The following is a 20,137-nucleotide window of genomic DNA, read 5'->3' on the forward strand; positions in this document are numbered from 1 at the left end:
TCAATTATGTATTTTTGTTGTGCATGTTACAAAATTGTTTGCATTTTTAAGACTTTTTTGCAATAAAATATTTAGGTTTTGAATCCAAGTTGTTAAAATCTTCAAATTGAACTGGTTTAATTAATGTTTGCATATTCACATGTGTACAGATAACATTTAAAGAAACAGTGAGCTTCAAGCAAAAGTTTGTTTTTGTAGGCACAAGCTTTTAAAATATAATTTGGTATTTAACTGTTTGACCTGGAATTGATGGCACTAAAAAGTATCCTTTGTTTTGATAGGAAATCTTGCAAGAAAGAGAATCTTACATTTAGCTTGTATGCTATTACATTGTTTAGATGTTAGCAGTTGTTGAGAAGTTGGATGAGGTCCTGTTGCTGTGTCGAAACTTTTTCATTCTGAATGGCCATCAGTTAATTCTTCTGAAGAACATAAACATGATATGAGGAGTTCTATGACCGAGTGTGTGGCATTCACTGACAGAACCAATGCCATTTGATGGGTATCAAATGGATGTTATGGAACAAGACCAGACTAACAGTTGATATCAGGAATTGGATTTTGAAAGTCGTGCAGATTGATCATTTGCTGGACCCCTGCATTCAGTCCTGTTTTCCCCCTCCTTGTATGACTGCCAATTATACTTTCATGTCAATTCTCCTATGATTTTTGTTGGCATTAACTTTTACTAATTTTCTAACCCAACCTGCACACATGGGAGTGGGAGAAAATCTGAGGATAGAACCTGCAAATTTCAATGTAGCAGCATTGATTGATTAGACTGCTATGTTACACAGTTTAATCTACAAATGTTTATTCTAGTCCATCTAGATGAGGGGTTCCCAACTTGGGGTACATGTACCCCCAGTGGTACATTTGCACTTTTTAGGGGGTACATTGGGTTTGAGAGAATAACCACTACTGTACAATACATGGTATAGTAATCTGCAGTCAGATTGCACAATGTCGTGTTTTTTTAATCCTTAATTTTTAGGGGTACACAGGAACCTATAAAAATGCCCAAGGGGTACAGAGGAAGAAAACGGTTGGGAACCCCTGATCTCGATGGGATCCTCTTAATTGACTAGAATAAGTTAAATTCTAGTTATTTATGCCTGATTAGTTCTGATCTCGGACATGGAAACATTCTGAAATCTAAATAAAATTACTAATCTTTAACAAAAGTACTTCAACTGAAATATTACTCAACTGACCCACTTTGAGGATTTTCTTTCATTCTGCATGAAATGTTATTATCTTTAGCTCTGTTCAAAATCTGGCATTAAATAGCATATTAATTGCCTAAAGAAATCTCTTGGTGCCTGCCACATTGACCACCGCCAGTGGGCTGATCTCGCCTCAAACCGTGCATCTTGGCGCCTCACAGTTTGGCGGGCAGCAACCTCCTTTGAAGAAGACCGCAGAGCCCACCTCACTGACAAAAGGCAAAGGAGGAAAAACCCAACCCCAACCAACCAATTTTCCCCTGCAGCCGCTGCAACCGTGTCTGCCTGTCCCGCATCAGACTTGTCAGCCACAAACGAGCCTGCAGCTGACGTGGACTTTTACCCCCTCCATAAATCTTCGTCCGCGAAGCCAAGCCAAAGAATTGTACCACTTGGTTTTGATTCAGTTTTTAAATTTTGTCATGAATGGTCTAAATTCATTCAATAACCATTAAATGCTGACCATCTTTATGGGATAGCATGAATCAAAAATACTCTACCTCATGCATATAGCAATAGCCTCGTCTTTGCCAGGCATAAACCTACAGCCATTATGACACATGATTCTTATAAACCAAAGGAATGCAACTCTTAAATTTAATTGTTAGTGGACCAATTTGTAAAGCTTAAAATTATTTTGGTCAATGGTAATTCTGGAAAAAATAAGACTGGAAATAATTTTACTTGCATTCAGAACTAATTTTGGATACTAAAATCTCATCAGAAAAGAAAAAAGGCAGAGGGATGATCTCATGGAGTTTAAAATTATGAAAGATTTGGGTCGAGGCATATGCTTTCATTGAGAGTGATTTAACACCTTGACATTTTAGTTGATCTGGGACATTTGGCGTGTATTTGTAAAGGATAAAGCAAGCCTAGCAAATCTTTTTTTTGCAGCAAGTGATGGGGAGGTTATGTCCAGGAAATTGGCTGAAGGCCAGAAGACACATTTTGGTGAATTGAAGGTTATCAATAGTGAAACTCAATTTCTAAGATGCTGAATTCCAGAAAAAAAAGTCTAATTGATCAGAAAAGTGCTGCAGGCTACGATTCTTTCTTTGCTATATAAAATACGGGCTGTTCAACCAGCTGAGTTTCTCCAGCATTGTGTTTTTACTAAGAGCTGCAGGTTGATGGCAGGTGATGTCTGAAGTCCTGAGAATGTTTACTATCAATCAAAACTCCAGTGGAAAGCTGATCTTTTATTTGCTACGAGACATGATTTGTATCTAATTTTGGAATATCAATAGCATATTGGGCAATATATTCAGGATACTTGACTGTTCAGCATAGATTTATCACTATTTAAACACCAAGGATCCAAATATGAAGAGAAAACATAGTTTTTTGGTTGTTTTCTCTTGTAGTTCAGAAGTTTAATAGTGATTCCCCCTCCCCTCACATTTTCCATAATATCATGGAGACCAATGATTGCACGATTTCCCAGTTGCTAAAATCTAAAGTGGCCATTGCTTAAAAATTAAATTCTAGGCTGGGAAATAAGTATATATGCAAATAGTGGAAGTTTGGAACATTAGACTTGACTAGTTATGAGTGAACACAGGTATTAGGCATGTGAGGGAAAAGGGGAGTCACAAGCATGCAATGATTTCAATAAAAGATGAAACTGGCTCAAAGGCATTCTGTAAAAAAATAAATAAATTAGGGATTGATTTTGTGGACACAGAGTGAAGTCATTTCCCAACAAGCCCGGTGTTTGTGTTTCAGTCGAATGGGTCCAGTGGGAAGTGAAAGTTTATTCCATGTACTCCATCTCTCAACTTCAGGGAACTGGCTGAGGTGATTCAGTGAATTGTTTGATAAATATGATAAAAACCTATGCTACATAGGGGCCTTTAAAACAAAAAGCTTTGTAACTCATTTGAACACAGATCTTTGTTTATAAATTATCTCAATGTCAAAATCTTGAACTAATGGATTGAACGTTGCAAGGCATTTAATGCCTTGGACCCCCAGTGGAGGGAGAATTTGGAACACTAATGGTCTCTTAAAGATCTTGATCGTGAAACGTTTTGTTCTGGAAATATGGCTTAAAAGTAAGTAAAGTTGTTGCATTTGTAAACCCATTATGAAATCAATTCAGAGTGAGATAATACAATTAGCCACACTCTGTTATCTTTGACAATTATGACTCAAACAGAACGATGCATGGGAAACAAAGATCAAATGCAAACATTAAAATGAACTCGTCCCACAAATGCATCTTTGGGCGGGGGAATTTCTTCCAGCAGCGGCAGCGGGACGCAAGTGATCTGAGCCTCAGTCGTCGTCATTTTTTTTCTTCTTCTTCTGCCCGCACCGACGCCCAGTCCGGCCCACGCGTTTGTGCGGGGAAGCGGGGTGGCCGCCCCGCACAAAGATGGCGCCCCGGTCGACGTCATGCCGGGGGAGGGCGCGGCGCACAGGCACGTGACCTGGAAGATGGCTTCCGTGCAGTGGTAAGGATCGTCTCTTGCAGCCGGTTGAAACTTTTCACCGGAATTGTTTTAAACGGGTTTAGTTGGGTGACATTTTCCTTAAAAGAAATCTTGTGCGTCTCTTAAAGTATTGTCATTAATTCTGCTGGTGAAAACACAGTGTAAATTGAAGAGGTCCAGACAGCCTTTGGGATTGACCTGGACCATGCTTCCAATGCCATTAGTGTAGTGTTACCTGCCTTTCCCCTTGTGCTGCTTTGCTCTCATTGCACTCAGAAGCCACTGTTAAAACACCTTTTTAAAATAGCAAATTCTGGAATTAATCAAGGAGACACCCTCTTGCCTTGAATGTTTCTGTTTGAGAAGGCGAAATATTAAATCATTTTACAAATGTCACAGGGAGCTGAATTTCTGTGAGCAGCTGAATTTGAGGAGGATCCTCAGGTTGGAATCTAAGACTTTGGGGAAGTCCAAGAAGAGCATGTAATCCTGGGCGTTGCTGAGCTCTGCATTTTATTGGAGTTTGCGAAGGAGCCTGTTCCCAATGACTTTGGGATGCAGTGTAATTCAGAAGCCAAGCGTCAGGCTTTTTGGGATTAATTGGCCTAGAAAGACTTCGCGTGTGGCGGACAGCAAAAGGTCTCTTCCACCGTCGTATTTGTCCCCTTGTAATAGGTCTTGATGAACAGTCCTACCCCGAAAGGTTGACCAACCACATGAAGGAGTCTCTCCTTCACTGTTCACTCAGTGTACTAGCACATGCAGTTTTTGTGTTTCTCTAATGCACCCTCTGTGTTGTTCTGGTAACTGGCCATATCCGGTAATTGTATCTAATTTAGTGCAGCAACATTAATGTCAGAGCATCTGAGTTCTTGAGCAGAGGAGCCTTCAGATCTCACTGCAGTTCATTGCCAATCAAGGTTGTGTCTTTATTCCAATGCTGCTCAATTTTTCTCACCAAATGGTTGCACCTCATTTTTAACAAACCTTCTGCAGAAATGGAGCTAACAATCTTTGTAACTAATGGGAACTGAAGTAATCTCACTTCTAGTACTGCAGTATATAGAAGCCACTTATTTGAATATTCTTGGAAGCTGAGCCCCAAGTCACTCCTGTTTGTGCACTGAAACATGAGAGGATGAGCTGGGCTGTGCACTCAACGTCTGCAATGCAAAAGCCCTCAACCATCTTTCACTTTGAAAATGAAAGCTTATCGTGAAACCCTGGAAAACATGGTGCATGTCCTGTGTCTTGGAAACCTCCTTTGCATGCAAGGCAGTGATGTATATTGCCATGTTCAGTAGCCAGCAGAACTTGTTGCTCTTTTCCTCACGATACCAAAAAGGTCGAGACCTTGGACTTCGCCTGAAATGCTTGGTGTATTGTGCACCGGTGATGCCTGTCCTCTTGTATGTCTTTGAGTCCTGGACTAAATACAACTGGCATTTTGAGACACTGGAAAAATTACTCCACTGCTGCTCTGCAAAAATATTCCAAATTCACTGGAAGGAAATCAAATCAATGTATAAGGAGACGGTAAACCTTAGCGGGGGGATGTAGGTTGTCACACGTGTTAAAAGAAACATGAAATTGGTAAAATTCCTACTTAAGAATGTAGTAAATTGAAATTTTTTTGGGGATCATGAATAAAATAAAAACATTTGAAATATTAAGTTGTAAATTTAAACTGAACTGAAGACGCAGCTGGAAACCAATAGTAGATTCACAGGAAATTTCTGTTTTAGCTGGTGGCTATTTGGTTAGAATTAAAAGTATTGCTTCAGTTAACGTTTAAAATTGCAAAATAGTCTGGATTTTGCAATGAAGAGTTAAGACTCTTATCTGTGTACTCAGTTACAACAATGCAAATCAGACCATTACTGTAATTTCCACACATGCACTGTTGAATGGGGAACGCTGGTATCCTCGTCCAGTGATGCCTTCTCTGGCAGATACTGATCCAGAATCTTGATAAGATGGGCAGGCCAAGTCACTTATAGAGCTTTTGTGGTTGAAATGCCTGCCCACATGAGAACTTGGTGTTGAAGACCTTATCTTGATATCCTTTATGAATTTTCAAGGTATTTATTGTCATGTATTAATACACAAAATGTAATAATACAGGAAATGCGACAACTTTTGCCATAAAGACACAGAAAGAGACACCATTAGCATTATCCAGCGCCATCAACAATGAGAAAAAGAAGCAAAGGAGGCTCCCTTCAGAGACGCTAAGTGTCTGGATTCGCCTCCAAAGCTCTCACAGCTACACAGTCTCCTGTTCGATCCATTAGCAACCCAAGCTCCAGACTGATATGATCAGGAAGTTTCAGTGCCCAAGGCCCTTTGGGAGGCCTTCTTGTCCTCAGTGCCCTCTTGAATCCCAGCATCAATACCTGGCTCCCATGAGCCAGTCTCCAGCAGCCTGCAGTCTGGTGTGAATCCTTTAACAGACCGCCGCCTGTGTGTGTGTCTTTTAGCCACTTGAGCCCCTCACGGGTCTGCTGCCGTGGTCATTGACCCTTTGGGGTCATCTCATAAGATTCTCCTTCTTAGCATGGGGGGGGGCTGTACGCTTCTACCCTGCAACCCCTTGTGGTCCACTGCCAAGCACAGACAGCACCATCTTTGGCACAGGATGCTTAAAAGAACATTGTTGGTTCCTCTACAGGCTGTATAAATCCTTTACAGACCTGTCAATGTCACAACCAGGCAGTAGGACCCTGTAGAGCAGCACTATGTCTCCACTTCCTACTGTCCCAGGTCCATACCAGCGACAGTGCAGCCATTAATTGCGGTAGTGCCGCAATTGTTTTTTTTCTCAGAAAACTAATGTGAAATTTCTTCACATTTTGTATGCACCACCCAGGTTTTTACATGCATTCATCAGGGTTGATAACACAATGACTTTGGGTTTGTGAATCTCTGATATGTCCAGATGTGGATTGTTGAGGTGGCTAATTCCAGAGATGATTTTTAAACTGATGCAAACTCCTCACGGCTACGTCCTGCTGAGATACAGGAATCTTTCCACTGTGAGGAGCATTAAGGCTACTAACACAGTAAATGGCTAAATGAAAAGGTACTTTTGTCTCATGGTGTTAATTGTGAGTTCTGATAATAGAAAATAGGACAGTACAACACAGGAACATGGCTTTCCATCAATAAAATCTGCACCAAATATGATGCCTAAATTAAACTAAAACACTTGCTTGCACATGATACATCTCCCCTTCCTTGCGTATTCACGTCTATCTGGAAACCTCTTAAATGCTACCATTAATTAGATTTTTATCTAATTTTATCTAATCCAAGCTATGCCTTTATAAGAAAAATTCTTTGTGATGTATTTTATGGCACTTGTACTTCAGATGTTCTTTTATCTGGATAATGGCAAACAATTTCTAAGTAGTTGCATGGTGGGCAAATTGGTCTCCAGTTTATTTCAAGACGCAGGAGAAAATAATTCCCTGCTTTTTTTTAAAAAAAAAGGAAATTTGATACGAGTCGGAGGAATAGTTCTGGTCAGGCACGACTGAAAGAAATGCTGAAGTTAGAATGCAGTGAAAGGTGAAAATTGTATTTTCTGTTTATATTTTACTTTCAAGGCATTCCCGCGAAAGGAATTACAAAGCAGAATTGGAAGCTTGTTCCCTCGAGGCTGTACCTCTGGAATTTGGAGACTTCCATCCTCTGAAACTTATTACTGTAAGCGTCTCGATAATGTTCCAATTTAAAAAAAATGTGTCTGTGAATTTTGAAGTGAATCTTTTATTGTTCATTCAACCAATGTAAGCATTTATTAGAATTATCTTTAGTTTTGATATTGGTCTACTTGCCACTTCTTCATGGATTGCCACCTTGTCGTGGTGTGTGGTCCAGAGTGATGCCGTCTGGAGCTGTGCTTCTGGTAGGGCCACCCGTGGCGGCAAGGTCGAGGTCCCCGACCAATCCAACCAAGACCTCAACGATTGAACAGGCGGATGAAGAGTTACTTTGAACTCAACGGCTGTGAAGGTGGATGAAAGCTGCAACAAATCCATTAATTCAATCGTAGTGGTTTCCATGCCATTGGAACTAGCTGATTGATTTGTGAAGTATCGTGTGCTGCTTGGAATGCAACATCAAGTACACGTTAAACAAATACACCCACAGGCGTCTTCACTCTGTGGAAAATGGAACAAAGTCCATCATCCTTAACCTCGAGGGATAGCCACGACCGACGACTTGCCACAAATTATATCTTTTAATGTGGTTTTGGCAAAGTTTATGCTGTCATTGTGGACAAAGGAAATAAAGCTTAACACTTTTGTGAAGTTGAATGTGCTTAAGAAAATACAATAAAAGTACAAGCAATGGTACTAATTCTTCAAAGTAAGAGTCTTCTTTTGGTTTCAATGCATGTGAAGTATTCAATGAAGTTATGCATGCTTAGGATTCTTTAATTCATTTTTATTTACTCTATAAATCTGTAAATCAACATGCATAACCAGTGGGGAAGGATGGTAAATATAGAAAGTAATATTTATTTGGTGATTCTTTGTAGGTCACTGAATCAAAGACAAAGAAAGGTGGCCGTAAAGGAAGTACTTCATCTACCTGTTCATCATCCAGCTCGATAGTGGACCCCTTGAGCAGTATGCTAGATGGCAGTGATCCCTTGTCACTGTTTGCTGCCACAGCAGATCCGCTCACAACTGCATCAATGACATCAGGAAAGAGCAATCTCAACGCGGTATTTTTATGTTGTTTTTGTACCATCATATGTTTTGTAAATAATGCCACCTATTTCAATCTTTTGATGTTATCAATTTTTTACATTTTATAACTCTTGCTCTTTTAACTAGTAAGCTGCTAGCTAATCAGGAATGACTGTCATGAGATCAGTGGCAAAAACTGGCAGCGTAACTTTCCAGTGTATTTTGTGTCATTCGTTCATTGCATGTTCTGTTTTTAAAAAATAATCAATGGACTAATCCTTCTTAACTTGAAAGTGAAAAAATGAACTTAATTCAAAGTTTGAATTTGGTGATAAAACTGATACTTTTGTTCTCAGAATAAGTTTCTTTGAGCCATATTATTAAATGCATTCAAGAAGATTGATTTACCAAATTCTGACAGCTACCTGGGTGGGGAATACATGCTTATAGCATCCAGCATTTATTTGGCATTTCCAATGTAGTGAAGTTGTGCAGACCAAGTTCTTAAAGGATTTAAAAAAAAATGTTGCACTGGTCTTTGGGGGAAAAAAAATCTTTATTTTGTATGTTAATACTGGTTTTGAAATCAAAGGCAAATTAATTGATGTTAAAGATTTTCAAGCATGTGAGGATTTATACAGAATTAAGGACATATTTATAATGCATAGATTCCAAATGACTTTGTCAGAATGAGAAAAGAGAGAAAACAAGTTTCATTTTCACTGGAAGCAAAGATGGAGCAGATAGAGAAAAAGGAATATCTCTGATGGGAGGTCAAATTAATTTATGTAGATAGAATAGCAGGTGTTTCATCACTTGCATGGAATTCTCCAACTATAGGCATCCTTTCCAGATCAAAACTGACTATTTCTGCTGGTTTTTTTTCTACTGGTATATTAAGGCTTTCTGCACATGCCCCATGCTCTTGCTATTAACAAAAGCTCTGTCATATTAGTCTCACCCTTTTGGAGATTTCCCTTTCTTCTACCCATTCCTCCACCATCTTCTCTGTCACAAAAAACTACAGTAACTTGTTTTCTCTTTTTTTTCTAGGGCCCAAAATATTAACCATTTCTCTTTCCACAGATGTGACCTGATACAAGTGTTTCCAGCATTTTCTCTTTTTATTTCAGCTTTCTTTTATCTGCTTTTTTCTTTTTTTGCCTTGCATGTCTATAATTAAAATTTAATGTGTTGCTACTAATTTGAAACATTGCAAAAGAGGTTTCTGTATTAATGATAAATTGTACATCTGCTTTCATTATATTTATATTAATATTTTTCATCGAAATAGTCTTCAGAACTGGGTTACATTACTACATGTAAGCATGGAGTGTTCTTGTTTTGATGCTTATCTTTTTCAATATGTTCCCTAGGATCCTAGTAAAAAGCAACGTGATAAAGAAGAGGATGCAGGAGTAGGGATCGACTTTGAACCATGGTCTGTGAAGCGCAGTTACATACTTGCGCGATATACAACCACAGAGAAGCTGTCCATAGTAAGGGGCTCCTTAATTGTCTGCAATGACATTTGGCTGCATCCCGTAATGTTGTTTCAGAGTTCAATGCATTATGTTGAATTGTGAAGTGATTCAAAAAGGACCTTTTTTAATAAGCAATATAAATCAAACAAGATTTACAGTAGAAGTCCAAAAATCCAGATGCCAGAAATCCAGATCACCCAAGAATCTGGATTTTTCAAAAATTTCAAACTTTTAAAATGTAATGGGTTTTTGAGTGTGTCCATGCATGTATAAGCGCTACAGATGCACGGTGGCAACAAGCGACCAGGCTTATTAACTTTAATTTTTCTTTAAAACTGCTTGTTTTTGATGATGTATTTGGTAATGAATAAATGATCAAAATTTACCTGTTTGTCTTTTCTTTATTCCTCCCTTCTATTTAAATTTTAATAGTACTGCCCAAGAATTCTGAAAATCTGGACTGACCCAATCCCTGAGCAGTTTGGATTTTCGGACTTCTCCTGTATATAATTACATCTTGTAATTTCACAGTGCAAAGTGTATTACAATATTTTGAAAAAAAGTATCTCAAACATAACCATTGATTTATTGATACAATCTCCATGTGAATACTGATTCAGATGTTCACAGATAACATAAATGAGTGTTGAAATAAGTGGTGAAGAAGGATGGATGGAATCAGGCACATGATGCTGTTGAGCCCATCATAGGAAAAAAAAAGCTTTGAATGGTTGGTATTTCGAATGGATCCTTGCAATTTGTTAGTTATTGAGTGCAAATTTTTGTTCACCTTGATTGAGATGAACAATGTTAGGAGAGCATATATAATTAATTGTGCAGTTTTTGTAAACATTGGCATCTGGAGTCTCAATGCATACAACATTTTGAGTTTAGACTGCTAAAACCCTAAAAGTTGAGCATTGGATGTGGTTTTTTTATTGCACGTGCATTAATATCTTTTTAGGATATGCTTTTTACATGACCTGTTTTTCATTTACAGAATTTATTTATGGGAACTGAGAAAGGTAAGTGGCAGAGGTAAGATAATTGGAATATTTAATTTTTCTTGCTGGATTCATGAGCCTCAATTTTTTAAGATCTTTGTTGTATTCTCCCACAGGCAAAGCCACAAGTCCTGGATCAGCTGTTTCTGAGAAAGTGAGGACTCGTTTAGAAGAGTTAGATGACCTTGAGGAGGTAATAATATTTTTCACTTGAAATGACTCTTTATAATTGTTCCCAATGAAAGAGGATAATAGGAATTCTAGATTCCCTCAGCAGTGAGTAAATACTAGCAATTGAAGCAAAAGTAATGTAAAGTAATGACATTTTACCCCCTCCATAAATCTTCCTCCGCGAAGCCAAGCCAAAGAAAAGAATGTCTGAAGGAAGTACCTGCTCTTTCCAGTCTATGTCATAATTTTGTTTAAAATTAATAATCAAATTAATTTTAAACCTGACTTAAAGAACTGCATGACCTTGGAATTGTAGGAGTGAAAACTGTTGAAAATTACTCTTTTGAACACATCGAGATAGAACATTTGAGGAGGTGTACAAGATCTGGAGTTGAACAGGAAACCTAGAAGAAGATGACCATTAAAGAAAGGAGACCATATCACGGTCTTCCTCACGCAGAGCCCACCTCACTGACAAAAGGCAAAGGAGGAAAAACCCAACACCCAACCCCAACCCACCAATTTTCCGCTGCAACCGTGTCTGCCTGTCCCGCATCGGACTTGTCAGCCACAAACGAGCCTGCAGCTGACGTGGACATTTACCCCCTCCGTAAATCTTCGTCCGCGAAGCCAAGCCAAAGATTTGTTATTACTCATTTACATAAATTTTCCAATAATTTTGAAATTTATTCAAACCAAAAATTTTTTTTGATTATTGACTTACCAATAGGATCATTAGAGAGTACGTTGACATTTTATTATTTTTAATATCGTAAGAACATTTTTGAATTGCATTGATGTTTAGCTTCTCATTGAAAGAAAATGTTTGTCTTACAAAAAATGATTTGCTTTCAAAATTCACACTGAACTAACATTTGCAAAGAGGCAATCACAAAATTTCATTCATACCTGGGCATTAAAGCTGCTAGCTTTTGACTTCTGTGTGTATCATTTTGGAATTTCTCATGTCTGAAGTTGTTCAGGGGGAAATGGCAGTTGCCACTTCGGCTGTAATAGGCTATGTTTATATCTTCAGTTTGCTATCACTAAGATAAGAAATAATTGAACGTTACAGAACTAAAATTGTAAATATGCTTTCTTCTAAAGTTTCAAAACTTTTTGGAACAATATATATGATTTAAAACTAACTATTGCCTCCATTGTGGGAATTTTAGTTAATTGTTTACTTTATATGTATTTTTTTTGTGAACTAATAACTTTCAGTTTCATAAAATTGAATTTTTATTTCTTGTACAAGGGTTCACAGAAACAGCTTTTAAACTTGACCCAGCAGGACTACATAAATAGGATTGAAGAGCTGAATCAATCGCTGAAGGACGCGTGGGCAACAGATCAAAAAGTGAAAGCACTGAAAATAGTTATTCAGGTCGGATTTAAATTACAAGTGAAAATTAACATTTTCTTTGCTAATGTGTTCAAACTAAAAATGTTTTTTATTATTGTTTTGCCTGTTCAGTAATGACACAGCACAGTTCTACCTTCTATTTGTTTAAATAGCATTTCCTTAACCCACAATTGGATTCTGTTGTATGATTGCTTGTAAATTAAAATAATATTCAAATATTTTAGCACTCTGATTTACTACGTGGCACAGCTTTGATGTACCACCTCGTTCCTTTGAATATTAGTGATCCAAAAAATGTGGCTAGTATTTTGGTTTGATTCATTATGACCCAAAGAGCAGCTCACATCTATTCTCTTGAAGGCAATTGCCAAGTTATATAATTACTTCCTGTATGATCAACAACTCTGCAATGAAGAGAATGGAGAGCACCAAGTTCCTTGGAGTTCAGAGACCTATCGTGGTCACACATCTCCTCACGTTAGGAATGCACAACAGAAACTGCACTAAGCTTTCAGCCACCATTATATGAGCCTTCTATCGGAGCTCTATTGAGAATGACTAGCTGGCTGCATCATTGTGTGGTATGGTTACTGCAGAGAAATAGATCATAGGTCAATCCCTCTCCCCCATAGACAGGATCATTCGAAGGAGCCCTTCCACAGCACACACAGCATCTTTCAGCTGCTCCCATTGGGAAAGAGATATTGGAGTGTCAGAGCTAGGACCACGAGGCTGTGGAACAGCTTCTTCCCACCGACAGTGAGAATTCTGAATGACCAAATAACCATCCAAGACATTCGTATTCACGAAACAATATTTATTTATTTGTATAGCTGAATACTTGTCCTGTATATGTATTGTGACAGATTATGTTGTGTTTGTATTGTATATAGATATGTTTTTGGGAGATAAATTGGGGCAGGTTTTTTAGTGCAGGTCACATACAAGCACTTCAAAAGAGATCTCATTTAAAATACTGGAGCTATGCTCAAGCCAGACAGGGCGGCTCCTGGGGGCCCTTGCAAAAACTTTGGAGAGTACCCAAGAGACTTCGCTAATGGATTGATGTTTTGAAAAGCAGCAGATGAAAGAGATCGGAGTAGTTCGGAGTCGCAGACTGTATGGAGTACAGCTTATTGTTTTAAAAAGGTCATGTGGTTTTGCAAGCAGAGAGAGTCAAACACATTTTTCTCTGAGAGAGAGAGATGAGTTCTGCAGTTTTACAGTCAGCAGCAGCTGGGACTGGAACAGGACAAGCTGGCAAGCTTGTGGAAAAACCCCATTTGGAAGACGGGTTGTGAGTGCTTAGTTCAGCCTGGTCAAAGCCCCTGTGATTCATACAAGAGGAGAGGACTGGCTGCCTAATGTTTAACTTGAAATAAGAGAAACAAAAAGGAACTCTTGTGACCTGAAAGAAAGAGGTCATCATCTGCAAAACCCTGATGAGGCAAGTTTCTTCAGCAAGACATTAACGTGGCTGATTAAATCTCTCTGAAAACTGACAAAAACCTTCATGAGCGGTAACCATTTACCTTTCAAGCACCAAAGCCTGGTGAACTTCATAAATGTTAACTTCTGTGCACAGTGCAACCAGTGAACTTGGAAGAATGAGAAGTGAGATTGGGCTGTGAATCAAATAACTTTTCTGAACTTACATACACATTACGTACACGTGCGCTTAGAATTAGAAGGGGGATAAGTTAGGTTAGTTAAGTTAATAGTGATAAGTTAAAGTGTGATCCTGTTTTTATGTTTAAAGATAATTAAAAGCAACTTTTGTTTAAGTAACCATTTATCTATTGCTGCTGGGTTTTGGGGTCCTCTGGACTCGTAACAGTATGTTGTGTCTGCATGCTTTGTACTGAGGACGAGAATGCTGTTTCGTTGGGTTGTACTTGTGCAATCAGGTGACAATAAACCTGACTTGGCTTGACTTGAGTTACTCGATGCAGGATTACTAACCTCGAACCTGACTTTTTAAAAAATGTAATGGTATGAACTCCTCTTTCAAATATTAACCACTTTCATATGTTAATTTTGAAGTTAAGCCTATAAATGTTAATGTTACTTGTGTATTAACATTGAACTTTTGGTTTATTTATAGTGTTCAAAACTACTATCTGATACCAGTGTGATCCAGTTTTATCCAAGCAAATTTGTTTTGATCACTGATATTTTGGATACATTTGGTAAGATCATTGTGAAGAAATTCCCATGGCATTATTTTCATTTAAGTTTTAAAAGATAAAGCAGAAAAGTACTTAATAGAATCATAGTGGTGGGAGTTCATTACAGCACAGAATCAGATCATTAAACCTAAGTCATTCATGATGACCAGAATCCAAACCATCCTTTTGGCAATGTATTGTGACAGATTATGTTGTATTTTATATTGTGTAGGAGATAAATTGTGGCAGGTTTGTTAGTGTAGGTCACATACAAACACTTCAAAGCAGATCTCATTAAAAATGCTGGAGCTCTGTTCAAGCCAACAAGCCCGACTCCGAGTGCTTTTGCAAAAGCTTTGAAGAGTGCTCAAGGGACTTCACTAATGGATTGTTGTTTTGGAAAGCAACAGATGAAAGAACTCGGAGAATTAGGTTCAGAGCTCCAGGCTGTCTGAGTGCAGTTTGCAATTCTAAGAGGGTCATGTGATTTTCAAGCAGAAGGAGTCAAACAGGCTTTGCTCAAAGATCTTCAGTCAACAGCAGCAGCTGGGACTGGAACAGGACAAGCTGGCAATATTGTGGAAAAACATTTTGAAGACGGGTTGTGAGTTCTTAGTTCAGCCTGGCCAAAGCCCTTGTGGTCCATACAAGAGGAGAGGACTGGCTGCCTAATATTTCACTTGAAATAAGAGAAACAAAATGGAACTCTATGGTGACCTGAAAGAAAGAGGTTATCATCTGGAAAACCCTGATTGGGCAAGTTCCTTCAGCAAGGTGTGTCTAATTAGAAAAAAAATCAGTTTGTTTCCAGTGACGAACAAATCTCTCTCTGAAAACCAACAAGAACCTTCCTGAGCAGTTACTATTACCTTTCAAGCACCAAAGCATCGTGTACTTTATAAATGTTAAATTCTGTGCACGATATAAGAATCGCCTGCAACCAGTGAACTTGGAGGAGTGAGAAGTGAGATTGGACTGTGAACCCAATAACTTCACACACACACACACACACACACATACACACACACACACACACTAAAAGCAGCTTTTGTTTAAGTAACCATTGGTCTTGGTAAATTTCTGTTGCTGCTGGGTTTTGGAGTCCTCTGGGCTTGTAATAATAGCCCCACTATTTCACATGTTGCTTAAATTAATATCACCTAAAACCGTACAATTCTCACTTCCTTCATTAAAATATTAATTTGTATTCTTATAATAAAAAGACTGAGGTCCCAACTTTTGGTCTGTTTCATCTTCGGAAATCAGTTAGTTCCTTTATGCCTTTCTTGTGTTCTCTTGACCAGGTACCAACCTCTTTTAATGTAATTTCTGAGCCATATCTTTTCCAAGTGAATATTTCTTCATGGCCTTTCAGAAGAGTTGCTTTCCAATCTGCATTATTGCAAAAAAAAACCAAATTCTTTTATTACAGGTAAACTGGTTTATGAGCGGATATTTTCCATGTGTACAAAGAGAGGAATTTCCCTTCCTGGAACTTCAGTGCCAGGTAATTTTTATAAAGGGATCAAATGTTTTGAGGATGTATGAGGTCCTTAAGTCATTGCACAATTTGATATGGTGCCTCAGTAAAATGGATATTCTGGTTCTGAATTTTTATGCTGGTATTAAGTATAATGATTATGCTTTTAAGTAAAGTTGCAGTGAGGCTTTATACAAAAGTTGAAAGTGACCTCATTGTTAGACATCAATGCTATATTGCATATCTGTGAGAAAGCTTCACTCTTCTTTTGTAGTAACTGTCTCATTTATGATGCAGATAACTTTCTTCAAGATGAAGTGAATGAAACTGCAAAAGAAACTTGCTTGAACTGGTTTTTCAAGATAGCATCGATTAGAGAGCTGATTTCCAGATTGTATCCTTGCACAGATTTATTTCTATGTACGTTGAGATGGGCAGACTATAACTTGTAACAGTCCACAAGCAGAGCTTTTTAATGATGTACTCGGGGAAATGATGGGATCAGCATTCTGCCCATGTAGATACAGCGTTTTGACAGCTTGAAATCCCTCTTTAAGTGATGACCATTAAATCATTTACAGCCTTTATTTATAGAGAAAGGGAATAATAAGATTGTTTCTAAATTTTCAAAGTCTGTTTGAATATATATCAATAGATTGCATAAATTTCTATCCAAGAATTAAAATTGTTGGTCAGGATGACTTCAGTATGTCGTCACAAGGCGAACAGAAGTTTAAAAGATGGGCTGAATAATGGAAAGGTTTTTTGAGGAATGGCAGGATGGGAGGTGTGGGATGCCAGAGAGCAGGAATTGAGGGAAAACATGAATGAAAGTTTGGAGAGGGCGATCATGATACCAAGGGTAATCTGGAATTGGTTGCTCGGAGGCTGAGGAATGAATATTTGGGATTTGGAAAAGATTCAAGTAGAGGAGGGAAAGTGGGTAATATGAGTTTAGGACATGGCTAGTGGAGACTGGGGGAATGGATAGCTGAGAGGCAAATTATTTTTAAAAATAAGGTTACATGTTTTAGAAAATCTAAAACTGTAAATTAAAATTTCTTCATTTCACAAGGAGAGGCATGTGAACTTAGCTGTTGAGAAATTGGGGCTTTGGCAGAGAAATAGTACAAGGGATCGATGGAAAGGAACTGTGTAACACTGGAGAGGAAGGTCAGAGGCTCTGACTATGTTCAGGACGAGGGCTTAGGAATGAAGCTGGAGCAGGGAAAATGGAAAATAAGGATGGTGTGTGAGAAGGAAATGTTGGGGCTCTGGCAAGATGAAACTGGAAAGTATTGTTGAGAGATAGAGGCTTGGAGTTGTTAGTATGGGAGGCTGACAAGGAATTGAGCTTTGGGTAGGGTCCAAGGAGGTTTTCGAGTTTGAGAGCCCAGAATGAAAGCTCGGAGGAAATGGTGGTTGAGAAATGTGGGCCAAGGATTGGGTGGACAGGAATGGGGAAAGCTGAGGCCAAAAAAAAGGGATTTGAGGCCTGGGTTGAGAACTGGAGGGAGGAGCAATTTGAAGTGTCTGGTTGGGTTCCTGGATAGTGGGTGAACAGTGGCTGAAGATTGAGGTCAAGGAGAGGAAATTTGAATGATTTGAATCAAAGGAAGTGATAAAATAGTTGAAGAAGAGACAAGATTAAATCTTTCATAATTATTTTAAATTGGTTGTTTTACTTCTTTTCATGTGGGTGAAAATTTATTTGTCTTAATGTTACCTTAGCTATGTGGAAGTGGCCATATTAAAATGCAATACATTCCTTTCTAAAACGTAAGTATGCTGAAATATTTTGCTCCATATTCCTAACTTCATGCAAAAACCTTAATTAAATATTGTGATGAAATTACTTTCTTAGAAAATTTTCATTATTTTGCTGTAGTTTTTAATGCTTGCTGATTATATTCTTATTAAGTGGTATAATATCTTTTTAAAAAAAGTGGTATCACGGAAACGCTTCCTCGATTGACATCTATGATAAGAGGCATTGGTGATCCATTGGTTGCTATTTATGCTAGAGCTTATCTGTGCAAGGTAAGTCACAAGTGTCAGTTTATTATTTTTTAGATTACCTTTTGGATAATTTATACACACCGTGTGTTCAACTTTTATCTTTTGCATTTTCCAACAGGTTGGAATGGAAGTGACACCTCATCTTAAGGACAACTTAAATAAGAATTTTTTTGATTTCCTGTCCACGTTTAAACAAGTATGGAACTAATTTAGTCTGTTAATGGTTTTGAGATATGCATTCTAGCATTCGTGAATTTATTCCTCAAACATGAGGAAGTATAATCACAATCTCTGAGCCTCTCATTATCAGAAAGCCCTATTTGAATCTGAAATAACTCTCTAAGGGTGCTGTTATTTATTTAGGGAATCTGAAACTGTCAATCCAAGCATTTCTCATTTCACAACTTTCCAGGAGCAGAAGCATGAATATAATAAAAATGCCATGTCTGCATGCCATGCCCTCTTTGTTATTTATTATGTCTGAAGCTATCCTTGTGCTGCTGGGTCCTCGACTTCAGACTCCTGTACCTCCTGCCCAATGGTAGCAGAGTGAAGAGAGCATGAATTGGGTGGTGAGGGTCCTTGAGGATAGAGCCTGCTTTCTTTAGACACTGCCTCTTGTAGATGTCCTCGATGGAGTAAAGATTGATGCCGATAATGTCACTGGCTGAGCTAATAATTCTCCAGAGTTTTTTTCCTGTCCTGTGCATTGGCAACGATGCAGCCAGACCAAATGCTCTCCACGGTACACCTGTAGAAATTTTTTGTCTAGTCTTTTGTGACATACCAAATATTCTCAAACTTCAAACTTCTCAAGTAGTATAGCCTTCTTTGTGATTGCATAGGCATGGAGGCCCTAGGACAGATCCTCAGAGATGTTGACACCCAGGAATTTGAAATTCTTGGCCTTCTGCTGACCCCTCGATGAGGACTGGTTTGTGTTCTCTTGATTTCCTCCTGAAGTCCAAGATCAGCTCCTTTATTTTGCTAACATTGGTTGTTGTGACACCATTCAACTTACTGACCTATTTCACTCCTGTTTGCTTCCTCAGTGCAGTCTGTGATTCTGCCGATGACCTTGGTGTTATCAGCAAATTTGTAGATGGCATTTGAATTGTGCCTGGCCACACAGTCATGGATTTAGAGTTAGTAGAACAGTGAGTTAAGCACACATCCTTGAGGTGCACTTGTGTTGACCATCAGTGAGGAGTAGACGTTGTTTACGATTTGTATTAACTTCCAATGAAGAAGTTATAGATCCAGATTTTGGTGGGGAGAAGTGCAGAGGCCCAGGTTTTGGAGCTTGTTGACCAGCACTGAGGGAATGATGCTGTTGAAGGCTGAGCTGTAGTCGATGAAGAGAAGTCCTATCCACCTTCCTATCCAAAATGCTTTAAAAAATTTCAATTATATCTGCCTCTCCCACTTCCTCTGGCAGCTTGTTCCATATCACCACCATCCTCAGTGTGGATCTCCCCTCTAATTTGTTTCCTCTAGTTTGAGACTCTTTTCTCTTTTTCTCCCCCCACCAAAACAAGGAAGCACTCTTCTCAGTCTGTGCCTCTTGTAATTTTATAGTTGCCCCTCACCCTTCTGCATTCCAGGAAACGTCCTGGTGAATCTCTTCTGCATGCACTTTCCACTCTTTCTAGAGCTACGTGTCTTTCCTGTATTATGACCAACCTGGTACATGTTAATTTAATTTTTAGCTCTTTCTCCACATGTTATCCTTGAGTCAGGATAAATGACCTCTTGGATCCGAGATCTAGCAACCATCAATAGATGCTTCCCCTTACAGTTTTGCTATCAATCAGCTGTAGCTTGAATTTTGAGATTGTCTCCTCATTCTGGAATTTCCCCCATCCATCTTTGTCTCTTCCCTCCATGGTGGTTAACACCATCATGAGTTTATTCTTTACTTTCCTCCCCAGAATCATCCAGTTCCATTTGTCAAAGTTGCACATCCAAACTGGATGTAGTGTAACTAAACAGGAGCCAGTTTGTTACCTTTTGTAAAGTTCTGCATCCCACTAACATTTTTGATTGGCTAATTTTCCTTATGTCTGTATATAGACCTCTCA

At 38.6% G+C, this 20,137-nt stretch overlaps 1 protein-coding gene across 2 annotated transcripts in view; it reads left to right on the forward strand.

The window, feature by feature from the left end:
* The first annotated feature begins 3,644 nt into the window (after positions 1–3,644).
* vps35l (VPS35 endosomal protein sorting factor like) overlaps positions 3,645–20,137 on the forward strand; it is a 71,520-nt gene continuing 55,027 nt past the window's right edge. For both annotated transcript variants that reach the window (XM_069906262.1, XM_069906263.1), the window contains exons 1-13: positions 3,645–3,685; positions 7,273–7,372; positions 8,211–8,399; positions 9,741–9,863; positions 10,849–10,873; positions 10,969–11,045; positions 12,282–12,410; positions 14,494–14,578; positions 15,990–16,064; positions 16,335–16,431; positions 17,769–17,816; positions 17,984–18,077; positions 18,175–18,252. In XM_069906262.1, the coding sequence (XP_069762363.1) occupies positions 3,669–3,685; positions 7,273–7,372; positions 8,211–8,399; positions 9,741–9,863; positions 10,849–10,873; positions 10,969–11,045; positions 12,282–12,410; positions 14,494–14,578; positions 15,990–16,064; positions 16,335–16,431; positions 17,769–17,816; positions 17,984–18,077; positions 18,175–18,252 (1,137 nt within the window). In that variant the 5' untranslated portion in view covers positions 3,645–3,668. The remainder of the gene's footprint in view (positions 3,686–7,272; positions 7,373–8,210; positions 8,400–9,740; positions 9,864–10,848; positions 10,874–10,968; positions 11,046–12,281; positions 12,411–14,493; positions 14,579–15,989; positions 16,065–16,334; positions 16,432–17,768; positions 17,817–17,983; positions 18,078–18,174; positions 18,253–20,137) is intronic.

Source organism: Narcine bancroftii, chromosome 12 (genome assembly GCF_036971445.1).
Source record: "Narcine bancroftii isolate sNarBan1 chromosome 12, sNarBan1.hap1, whole genome shotgun sequence".
Classification (NCBI taxonomy): Eukaryota; Metazoa; Chordata; class Chondrichthyes; order Torpediniformes; family Narcinidae; genus Narcine; species Narcine bancroftii.